At 41.3% G+C, this 12,434-nt stretch overlaps 1 protein-coding gene across 2 annotated transcripts in view; it reads left to right on the forward strand.

The window, feature by feature from the left end:
* Positions 1-12,434, forward strand: part of faf1 (Fas (TNFRSF6) associated factor 1) — a 292,563-nt gene that overhangs the window by 23,717 nt on the left and 256,412 nt on the right. For both annotated transcript variants that reach the window (XR_010963860.1, XM_067990236.1), the window contains exon 2: positions 6,256-6,324. Coding sequence is in view for 1 of the 2 variants with exons in the window: in XM_067990236.1 (XP_067846337.1) it covers positions 6,256-6,324 (69 nt within the window). In the remaining variant the exon portion in view is untranslated. The remainder of the gene's footprint in view (positions 1-6,255; positions 6,325-12,434) is intronic.

The raw sequence follows: 12,434 nt of genomic DNA on the forward strand, positions 1-12,434 counted from the left end.
GGTTTTCACTGGTACTGAGATGCGCGTGTATTGCGTTAACGACGTCGTCTCGTCATGCAATGCCACTAACGCAGTGTGCACATACCAGAATCCAGTGAGTGGCACCAAATTCTTGCAAGAAGTCAAGTTCATCCTGGATGTAGTAATTTTTCCTCTGAAATCACAGGAGTAGTTTTCTACAAATAATGTTGCCGTGCACATTAAAAATAAAATGCTGGAAATCTGAATATTGCTGATAAAAACAGGATTGTAATACACATTTGACTTCTAGGCTCATCCTCCGTTTTTCACTGAAATTGCTCTGAACATGGGTTACGTAAGTGTGGTTATCGTTTTGTCAATCTTTGTGTGTTAATATAGAAATTTTCCTTTTCATATAATTTCGTGAAATGTTTTAGTCCAATATCAGATATATGTAGGAGGAACTCCTAGAAATGTGGTTAGTTGACTGAAGATCAGTTGCTGGGGAATGGAACATTTCCCAATTTGCCCAACCAGTATCAGCGTTAAGTATTTAGAGATAGGATGGGGAAGATGCTGTTCCCACTGTGTGTTTTAGCCTGAACAACACGCACTGTATTAGTGACGTTTCAGATTCGCTAGCCAACCACCTTTGCGGTCTGTTTGAATAAGATTGACAACTAGTACCAAATAATAGCTAGGAGTGACATTGTAAAGGATCTAGCAGTTTCATTAATTTCATGCTCAACATGTCGAACCACTGTGGAGTAGCATTCAACAAAACAGTATAGAACAAGTCTGGGGAACTCCTGCTCAAACTGTATAGTGCTCTCGTGTGACCTCACCTTGAGTGCTGTGTCCATTTCTGGTCATTGAGATGCAAGGGAGACATTCAGGTCTTGGAGGCAGTTCAGAGAAGAGCTAGGAGGCTGACCCCATTAGAGGGCTGAGTTGTGAGGAAACTGGAGAAATGGGCTTTTCAGCCTTGAAAAGAGTGGCTTTGAGGTAGTAAGCAATATTGAAAAGATAGATTCAAAAAATTGCTTCAAACTAACCAGTCAGAGTCGCACAAGAGGATACAGGTTCAAACGAGTAAAAGATATATTTGGGACAAATATTGGGATGTTTTTCTTCACACATAGAATGGTCAACACATGGAATGGACTTCTGGAAAGGGGAGGCAAAAAAACGTGGAATTATTTAAATGCCATGATGGGAGGAAGTGTAACAACAACATGGATTGGTATAGTGGCTGTAATGTAAGAAAACACTTCAAGATGCTTCATCGAACTGTAATCAGACAAAAATGGACACCAAGCCAAAAAAGGAGAGCTTGGTCAAAGCAGTGTGTTTTAAGGAGAGTCTTAAAGGAGGAGAGAGCGAAGTCAAGAGATTTAGGGAGGGAATTCCAGAATGTAGGCCCCAGATGGTTGAAAGCATGGCTCACAATGATGGGGCAAAGGCGGTGGGGGGGGGGGGGAGATGCAGGAGAGGCCAGAGTTGGACGAATGCAGAGTTCTGCAGCATGTAGGTGGAAGCTACAGAGATAGGGGTGGCACGTGAAGGGATTTAAACATGAGGATTAGAGTTGTAAATTGGAGGTATTAGAGGATCGGAAGTCCATGTAGGTCAGGAAGGACGAACTGATGGGTGAGCAGGACTTGATATGGGCAGCAGAGTTTTGGATGAGGGAAGTTTACGGAGGGTGGAGGAAAGAAGGCCAGCCAGGAGAGCATTGGAATAGTTCAGTATGGAGGTAACCGAGGCATGGATCAGGGAAATTAGTAGGGTGTTTCTGGAAGGATTTCTGGGGAGTAAAAAGGAAGGTGGTTGTAGTGGACGACAGTATAGTTAGGGGGATAGAAACTGTTCTCTGCAGCCAGGAGCATGAGTCCTGAAGGCTATGTTGCCTACCCGGTGCCAAGGTTAAGGACATCTCCTCCTGGCTGGAGAAGAACTTGGAGTGGGAGGGGGAGGATCCAGTTGTCGTGGTCCACGTAGGTACCAACGACATAGGTAGGACTAAGGGAAACGGTTCTGCTGAGAGTGTTTGAGCAGCTAGGGACTAAATTAAAAAGCAGAACCACAAAGGTGGTAATCTCTGGATTATTAACTGAGCCACGAGCAAATTGGCATAGGGTCAGTAGGATCAGGGAGATAAATGTGTGGCTCAAAGATTGTGGGAGAAGTGGGTTTTGATTCGTGGGGCACTGGCACCAGTACTGGGGAAAGAGAGCTGTTCCGTTGGGACAGACTACACCTGAACCATGCTGGGACGAGAGTTCTAGTGAATCGAATAACTAGGGAGGTAGATAGGGCTTTAAACTAAATAAGGGGGGGGGGGGGAGGGTCCCGGTGGAGAGAAATCTAGAATGCTAAAGAGAAAAGACAAAGAAGCAGTGCAGGAAAGTGATTGGGGTAAGGATAACCAGATTGTGTCAGGAAGGGACAGAGCGTGCAAACAAAAGGCAACAAATAGGGTCCGGGTAAGAAAAAATGGTAATAAGACAAATAGAGCCATAGTGCAAAAAAGTTAACATGTCTAAAAAAATGTTATAAAGACAAATCAAAAGGCACTGTATCTGAATGCACAAAGCATTCACAATAAGGTAGATGAATTAACAGTGTAAATAGATGTAAATGGATATGATATAATAGCAATTACAGAGACATGGCTGCAAGGTGACCAAGGTTGGGAGCTGAATGTCCAATGGTATTCAATTTTTAGGAAGGACAGGCAAAAAGGAAAAGGAGGTGGGGTGACATTGTTAGTAAAGGATGAAATCAGAGCAATAGTGAGAAAGGATATTGGCTCAGAAAATCAAGATGTAGAATCAGTCTGGGTGGAGTTAAGAAGCACCAAGGGGCAGAAAACACTGGTGGGAGTTGTCTATGGGCTTCCAAACAGTAGAGGTAATGTAGGGGATGGGATCAAACAGGAAATTAGAGATGCACGTAACAAGGGTACTACAGTAATCATGGGTGACTTTAATCTGCATATAGACCGGCCAAACTAAATTAACAATCATACTGTGGAGAATAAATTCCTTGAGTGTGTACAAGATGATTTTTTAGACCAGTACATTGAGGAGCCAACCAGGGAACAGGCTATCCTAGATTGGGTATGAGAAGGGGTTAATTAATAATCTTGTTGTGCGAGGTCCTTTAGGGAAGAGTGACCATAACATGATAGAATTCTTCATTAAGATGGAAAGTGAAGTAGTCCTAAATCTAAACAAAGGAAACTACGAAGGTATGAGGAGTGAGTTGGCTACGATAGATTGGGAAGCTTCATTAAAAGGCATGATGGTGGATAGACAATGGCTAACATTTGAGGAACCAATGCATGAATTGCAACAGTTACTCATTCCTTTCTGGCACAAAAACACAAAAGGAAATGCGGCCCAACCATGGCTAACAAAAGAAATTAAGGATAGTATTAGATCCAAAGAGGAGTCATATAAAGTTGCCAGAAAAAGTAGCAAGCCTGAGGATTGGGAGCAGTTTGGAATTAAGCAAAAAAGGACCAAGAGATTGATTAAGAGGGGAAAAATAGAGTATGAGAGTAAACTTGCAAGGAACATAGAAGCAGACTGTAAAAGCTTCTACAAGTATGTAAAAAGATTAGTGAAGACAAATGTAGGTTCCTTACAGTCAGAAATGGGAGAATTTATAATGGGGAATAGGGAAACGGCAGAGCAATTAAGCAAATACTTTGGTTCTGTCTTCATGGAAGAGGACACAAATAACTCCCCAGAAATGCTAGGGAACCAAGGGACTAGTGAGAAGCAAGAATTAAAGGAAATTAGTATTAGTAAAAAAAAAAATAGTGCTGGAGAAATTAATGGGACTGAAAGCAGATAAATCCCCAGGACCTGATAATCTGCATCCCAGAGTACCAAAAGAGGTAGTGATGGAAATAGTGGATGCATTAGTTGTCATCTTCCAAAATTCTATAGATTATGGAACAGTTCCTGCAGATTGGTGGGTGGCAAATGTAACCCCACTATTTAAAAAAAGAGGGAGAGAGAAAACAGGGAACTACAGACCGGTTAGCCTAACATCAGTAGTAGGGAAAATGCTAGAGTCTGTAATAAAGGATATGATAACAGGACACTTTAAAAAAAAAATCAATGGGATTAGACAAAGTCAACATGGATTTATGAAAGGGAAATCATGTTTGACAAACCTACTGGAGTTTTTTGAGGATGTAACTGGTAGAATAGATAAGGGAGAACCAGTGGATGTGTTGTATTTGGATTTTCAGAAGGCCTTTGATAAAGTCCCACATAAGAGGTTAATGTGCAAAATTAAAGCACATGGGATTGGTGGTACTTTACTGGCATGGATTGAAAATTGGTTAACAGACAGGAAACAGAGAGTAGGAATAAATTGGTCTTTTTCGGGGTGGCAGGCAGTGACTCGTGGGGTACCGCAGGGATCAGTGCTTGGGCCCCAGCTATTCACAATATATGTCAATGATTTGGATGAGGGAACCAAATGTAATATTTCCAAGTTTGCAGATGACACAAAACTAGGTGGGATCGTGAATTGTGAGGAGGATGCAGAGAGGCTTCAAGGCAATTTAGACAAGTTGAGTGCGTGGGCAAATACATGGCAGATGCAGTATATTGTGGATAAATGTGAAGTTATCCACTTCGGAAGGAAAAACAGAAAGGCAGAGTATTATTTAAATGGTGATAGATTGGGGAATGTTGATGTACAAAGGGACCTTGGTGTCCTTGTACACCAGTCACTGAAAGCAAACATGCAGGTGCAGCAAGCAGTTAGGAAGGCAAATGGTATTGTTGGCCTTCATTGCAAGAGGATTTGAGTACAGGAGCAAGGATGTCTTACTGCAGTTATACAGGGCCTTGGTGAGACCACACCTGGTGTATTGCGTGCAGTTTTGCTCTCCATACCTAAGAAAGGATATACTTGCCATAGAGGGAGTGCAGCGAAGGTTCACCAGACTGATCCCTGGGATGGCAGGACTGTCATATGAGGAGAGATTGGGTCGACTCGTATTCTTCTAAACTCGAGTGAATACTCGAGAATTCACTCGAGTTTAGAAGAATAAGAAGGGATCTCATTGAAACATATAAAATTCTAACAGGGCTAGACAGACTGGATGCAGGGAGGATGTTTCCCCTGGCGGAGGGGTCCAGAACGAGGGGTCACAGTCTCACGATACGGGGTAGGACATTTAGAACTGAGATGAGGAGAAATTTCTTCATTCAGAGGGTGGTGAACCTGTGGAATTCTCTACCACAGAAGGATGTGGGGGCCAAGTCACTGAATATATTTAAGAAGGAGCAAGATAGATTTCTAGACACAGAAAGCATCAAGGGGTATGGGGAGAGAGCGGGAATATGGTATTGCGATAGAGGAACAGCCATGATCATACTGAATGGCGGAGCAGGCTCGAAGGGCCAAATTGCCTACTCCTACTCCTATTTTCTGTGTTTCTATTAGGATGGGCACAGATGGGCCTCATCTGTATTTTGGGATTGTGTAATTAGGTAAGTAAGCAGGTTTGCGAAAGCGTCATTTTGGAAAATTAACGGAAAACTTCTGACTTTCAGTTGGATTAACTCTGGGAATTGGCGCTCTACTTTTAAGATAGAGAATTGCAGACCTGAACTTTTATCCCCATGGGCGAAAAAAAAATCCAAGCAGGGTGGCCTAGTCCATGTCTTTAAATCACCGAGCAGCATGGATGTAAACGTGCTATAACATGGACAGTGAGTGCAATATTAAATTAAACAACAACCGCAACTTGTATTTACTTAGCACCATTAACATAGAAAGATCTTGCAGTGGTGTTTCACTGAGGCATAAGGGGAAAAACTTTTAAAATCAGCAAGCCTCAGTGAGACCAGAACTTTTTTACTACCAAGTAGTGGGGATTTGTAATAGACTGTCAGGTAAGGCAGTTGATGCTATGAAAATTTAATTTGTTCATTAAAGAGCTGGATAAATATCCATGATATAAGTATGAACTGAGATGATCATTATTGTGAATATAATGTTGGGATCAGGGAGTGTTTATTCAGAACTTTCCCTCAGAAGATTACATAGGCAGGGTAAAGTGATCATGATTTATTGCAGTACTGAGTTTAACGGTCCAAATGGCCTTTTCTTGTTTTATGCTTTATGTTAAATTATGGAAGATGTATCATTTTAGATGATGCAAGTTGGTAAAGTTGTACAATGCAATGTTAATATTTTTTGCTATATGTGAAACACTTGCAAATCTTTGCCTTTTAAAACATCACTTTTCCTTTTCTCTAGGCATGCACTGGAATAGAAAATATTGATGAAGCTATTACATTGCTTGAACAGAATAACTGGGATTTAGTGGTAAGTATCTATTGGCAATTGTGAAACTAATGAAGGGATAATCTTAATTTTGATTCATATAGTGATTTCAGGAAGTCTTTCAATAATTTGTGTGACATATGCATTTTTAACTTTTTCAAGAATATCTTAAACTCTGATCTGCTATACCATTCAATTCCTGAAGAACACAGATATCCTGAAGCGTGGTAAGATTGGATTGTTGCTGAAGCCGTGACACATAGTAATAGATTTGGTTAGTATTCTTCTGATGTTCCACCATCTTGTTACTGGTGCAGGTGTTCTTTATCCTTTGATGTGTACAACTCTGCTGGTGGGCTAGGGAGGGTTGTCCCAATAGTCTCTAATCTGTCTTAATCTCCTGCAGATGCTGCCTCTAGAGTACTGTTCCATAGACAGCAAGTGCATCACAGCCAAGCCCGATCCTGTCCTTCCCCAACATTCACACGCATGCACTTTCCAATAGGTCATCGGGTAGTGATCAGGATTGTGAATTTTAACTCTATATTTTCTCCTCCCTAGCCCAGTGGCACTGAGAACAATTGTAGAGCCTCTAACCCTGCCCCACTGAGCTCATCTAACTCAACCTGAAATTGAACTTGGGACCCTCCTTGTATGTTAAGCTCAATATTACATAACTGTGGTGCTTTAATGAATACAAAATGTTGCTGAATGAGAATTTTTGCGTTTCAGTATTGATTAAATAAGCTCTAAAACCTAGAGCCAGTATCGAGCATCTCTAGGACAGAGGCGTAGTGCAGGCCATCTATAGAACAAAGCTGCTCTAACTCTAACCTATCCTTAGAGTACGTTACTCATTATGAATATTATGTTCATGCCATGCTTGTGATCTGTCTGAGGCTGCTAATTTAGTAGCAGTTATTATAGTAGCAGCTTTGTGTCATGGAGTAATCTGTTTGAAACCAGGCTGAGTGCCCAAGATCTTTTCATTTTGGAGCCCAGTGGCAGAAAGTGAGAAGACTTGCACCCAAGTCCAGAAGATGAAAGGGCAGTGTGTCTTGTCAAGTGTGCGTGTCATTCTTGGCATTACTGATCACTAGCATTAATGCTGCAGCTTCAGTATTCTCTAGCTGAATATCTAAAGCGTGAAGAGATACCTCACTGTTTCAGAAAGCTATCCCTTGCACCTGTTCATACTGAATAAGGCTGTATTCTTGACCTACTCAGCATCTCTGCAACTTTCTGGATTCATTCTTTGAGGTTGCATCTTGCAGGAAAGAAATTCCAGGTGATGACAGCTTGAAACGTTGAGAAATTTTGAAGTGATCATCAGGGTTGTCAATATCCTTTTATATTTTGTGGGCACAGTTTGATTGGATGGTTACTGATGCATGTAAGTTTTGTATTGGGAGAAAGTTGCATTGGACCATAAAGTAACATAATAGATCACTGACTCTCTTCCTTCCAACAGCCCATGTTTAATTTATACTTTTATTAGCTTATTGTATTTAATTAAAGAAGATATTTTCACTTGCAGTGGAGACCAGAACTAGGGGTCATAAATATAAGACAGTCAGTAATAAATCCCATATGGAATTCAGGAGAAACTTCTTTACCCAGATAATGGTTAGAATGTGGAACTCACTACCACAAGTAGTTGAGGTGACTAGCATAGATGCATTTAAGGGGAAGCTAGATAAGCACATGAGGGAGAAAGGAATAGAAGGTTATGTTGACAGGGTTAGATGAGGAGGCTCGTGTGGAGTATAAACACCGGCATGGACCTGTTGGGCTGAATGACTTGCCATAGAGGGAGTGCAGCGAAGGTTCACCAGACTGATTCCTGGGATGGCAGGACAAACGTATGATGAGAGATTGGGTCAACTAAGCCTGTATTCACTAGAGTTTAGAAGGATGAGAGGGGATCTCATCGAAACACATAAAATTCTAACAGGACTAGACAGACTAGATGCAGGGAGGATGTTCCCGATTGCTGGGGAGTCCAGAACCAGGGGTCACAGTCTCAGGATACGGGGTATGCCATTTGGAACAGAGATGAGGAGAAATTTTTTCACTCGGGGTGGTGAACCTGTGGAATTCTCTACCACAGAAGGCAGTGGAGGCCAAGTCATTAGATGTATTCAACAAGGAGATAGATATATTTTTTAACGCTAAAGGGATCAAGGGATATGGGGAAAAAGCAGAAACAGGATACTGAGTTAGACGATCAGCCATGATCATTTTGAATGGCAGAGCAGGGCCGAATGGCCTACTCTTCTATTTTCTATGTTTCTAAACTACACATTATGTTCCCAATGTGGCTTTACTAATGAGTTGTATATGTTGTAGTAACGTAATGTGAATTATAACAAAGTGCCCTTGCGATGCATTCTGGGAGTGTATGTTTCTGGAGGACGAAGCCTGATGTTCTTCTCATAGCCATGTGAATAGATACAACCTGTATACTCTAGTGCAGTTTGCATCTTTGTCATTGGCTAGTTCAAGTTTTAAAATTGATCTGAGTATGACTAGGGAAATTATCTTCTGATTACTATTAATAACATTGAACAGCGAAAAGCCCTGAGAGTACAATATTGCTAATTATGAAGTCACTTCATTTCTACCCTGCCCTATTGCCTTGACTACCCCTTTTGGGGGGAAGCAGTCAGTCTAGAGGTAGTATGTGCATCTCCGCTTTCATGGAGGAAGCAAGTATGTGGGTTCCTGGGGGTGGGGGCAAGCTAAGGGCTATCTGTGTCTTGATGCATTTGTGATTTTGGGAAAGGAAGGAAGGAAGTGGTTTGTGTGTGTGTGTGTTTATCTGTGTCGTAGTTTTGGGGAAGGGGCTGCTTGTATGTGTCTCATTCTGCTGTGTACATGTCTGTGTGTGTCTTGGACTTGGGGAGCATGGATGTTTCTTTCATTGAGGAGAGAGCAAGTGAAATTGGTGGCACATTTGTGTGTATCTCATGTCTGGTGGTATGAGTTCCTTTGCCTTGGTTTTGGTCGGGGTTTCCAAATTCCAGACTGCAAAAATATTTGTGCAGACTGCGTTGGGCTCTGCAGTGTGAGCACGGACCTGTGCTAGTTAAGCCAAGGTTGTTCAGCCATCAGACATCTGTAAGGGTTTTTTGGTGAACGTTATCATAGATGGGAGTGTAATAAGTGATAGATTGGGAATCGTTCCATCTCTATAATTGTCTTGTGTTTAGCATGTGAGCAAAGGACGTAGGAAAACATCTATAAAAGAAAAAGTCTGATCAGTTTAAATATCCCATTGTGACATACATCGAGAAACGTAAAGCGCATGAAGGTGTACAGAAAGAGACCGAGGAAAAAGACAGAGAAAAAGAGAGGGAACAGAACAACATGACAAAAGGTTACCGATAGATGTTCAGTGAGGCAACAAACTGAAGCTGGAAGAATGTGGAAGACCCACATAAAGAGAGGTAGTTAGTGTGTAGGAGACAAATAATGACACAGTTGTAGGAGAAGGCAAATTTTATTTTTGTTTTAGTCAGTGAGCAACTACACATTACTAGTCTCTCAATGAACGTTATGTCTTATAGTGTCATATGGCTGCTGAGGGCCAATCCTCATGACTTGATCTCACTCCCATCTGGCCAGAATAGTGCCACCTGTACGTCTTACCATTTGCTTGAGTAGTTTCAGTGTGCAGATAGCTGTACTGTGATGAGGAAGGTGTGGTGGCTCCCCTTGATTCCTTTCCAGGTCCCAGCCCTTGCCTGCCTGGCCCAGGTGCATGTTATCAGCTGGGGTCTCCTGTCCTGTCTTTCTGGTTGTTGACTGGGTACCGCCTCTCCCACCCTACCCTTGTGGATACCTGAAGAACTAACCTCCAACATGCTGCTTTCTCTGCAGCTAGGCTTTGGCATGTCACTCCTTTATGACTTGAGCACCTGCGTCCTCCCAAGACCTTTCACACCTGCAGGTGGTGCATCAGCTCCCATAAGCAAATACTGCTTGGAGCCCCAGCCAGGGTTTCAGTGTGAGCAACAAGAAGATGATTTGCATCAGAGCTTTTGAAACGTCCACCTTTTTCCTCAGCCGCGGTTTTCCCGTAGCATTTGTTCCACAGGACTGTCAGCATCTGCCTTATTTCTCATGCTTTGTTCTCACCCTCTCCTCTTTCAACTGTTAGGATCTGCCTTGTCCTTAACTTTCAGCCTTCATATTCACCAGGATGTCATCCACCATTTCTACCACCTACAACACGATGCCACTAACACGCACATCTTCACCTTTTTTCCTGCCTTCCACTGTCTGGAGAGGCCAATCCCTCTGCAATACCCCTTTTCACTCTTGCACCATCCTAATTTGCAGTTGTCCTTCCTGGCACTTGTCCATGCCACTGCAGCAAGTACCTCATCCACACCATTGTCTTGGTCCTGTGTTATGCAGCAATTTTGTGTACTTCTTCCAATCTAGTATTCTGTATTTGTTGCTCACAGTACAGTCTCCATTACACTGGCAAGACCAAATGCAGATTAGGTGCCCACTCTGCATCCACTCCATCCACAAGTGAGACCCTGAGCACCCTATGGCTTGCCACTTTAAATTCCTTTTCTTCTATTCCCACTCTGATCTTCATCTTTAGCTTGCTATATTGTTGCTTAATGCAAGCTTTAGGATCACTGTCTTTTGTTTGTGGGACTGACTGTGTGTTTTCAGCATTTCAGTTTTTATTTTAAATTTGCATCTGTAGGCTCTTATTTTGTTTATTTTATGTGTGGATGGCTCACAATGTTAGCTAGGTAGACGTTTTTTGTTTCTTTAACATCTTTCTGTTGCCTGACTGAAATGATGTTTTATATCATCTAACAATCACTTAATAAGCAGGTAGTAGGTCATTTAATCCACTAAATTCCTGTTGAGGCCCTTTTTTCTGATTATATTAATACGCTTATTTATCTTTCAGTTCTTGAGAAAAGGCTTTTGGCCAAAACATTAACCTGTTTATTTTCTCTACAGATACTGATTGACATGTTGCACATGTGCAGCATTTCTGGTTTTTGTTTGATTTCCACCATGCAGTTTTAAAACATTTTTATTAGCAATACAATGTGTTTAACTCTTCCTCAGAACAAGTACCAACAGCAGCAGTGTGACAGCAGATGTTACATCGCTGTTATTGCATTGTATCCAAGAGTCAGAACAGCAACATCAGAGAAAAAAAAAGTGTAGTGTGTCCTGATGTTCCAGTTACTATCTTACCATTTTGTTTTACAAGTTGTTTTTATAAATAACAAAATATGATGTGTTGCCAGTAGGTAAAAATCTGAGTCACATGTGTGACTGACTTATTTTCCAATTCCCTAATTTCTCTCCTTCCTCATAACTACTTTAACAATAAGGGGATAGAAAGAGGAAGAAATTTTAATAACAGAAAAAGATTCAAGAAGAGTAGGAACAACCTTCATTTATATAGTGCTATTAACATCATCGTTCCGAGGTGCTTCACAGATGTGTGAGGAAAATGGATACCGAGGAAAATGGATACCGAGCCAAAAGAGAGATTAAGAGGGGTGAGCAAAAGCTTAGTGGAAGAGGTGTGTTGTAAGAAGGAGGGCATAAGAGAAGAAAGTCCCAGGAGACTGAAGGCTCTGCTACTAATGGTGGGATGAAGGGGGTGGGGGGGGGGGGGGGTTGTCATCAGGAAGAAAGAAATATGAAAGGGGAAATTGGAGAAAAAGTGCAATTATATTTAAAAGAAAATAATGTAGAAAAATTGAAGGCTGAAATTAAAAATGTTTTAAACAGTATGTTATAGTTGGATTTGAATTCAGCTGTTTATTCATAAGACAATTTAAAAAAAAATACAGTTCTCTATCAGAATAGAACTCTGTTAAACCTCAGTATAGTTTACAGGAGATTCAATGAGATTTGCCATGTTTTTCTTTTGGCATTTTAGCTCAGTGTGGAGATACGACAATTGGCCGTAACACCTTGACAGTGGGTAACTGAGTGAAAGTAGAGAGTGTAACAATAATACAGAGTGAGAGTACAAGAGATATAAATGGGGGATGGGGTGAAATAAAGTAGTTTGATGACAGAAACATTTAATAGTGTTTGTCTAAAAATTACAACAAAAGTTAATATAATAAAAAGTGTGATCATAAACTTACTCCGAA

The sequence above is a fragment of the Heptranchias perlo genome, chromosome 9 (assembly GCF_035084215.1).
Source record: "Heptranchias perlo isolate sHepPer1 chromosome 9, sHepPer1.hap1, whole genome shotgun sequence".
In the NCBI taxonomy this organism is placed as follows: domain Eukaryota; kingdom Metazoa; phylum Chordata; class Chondrichthyes; order Hexanchiformes; family Hexanchidae; genus Heptranchias; species Heptranchias perlo.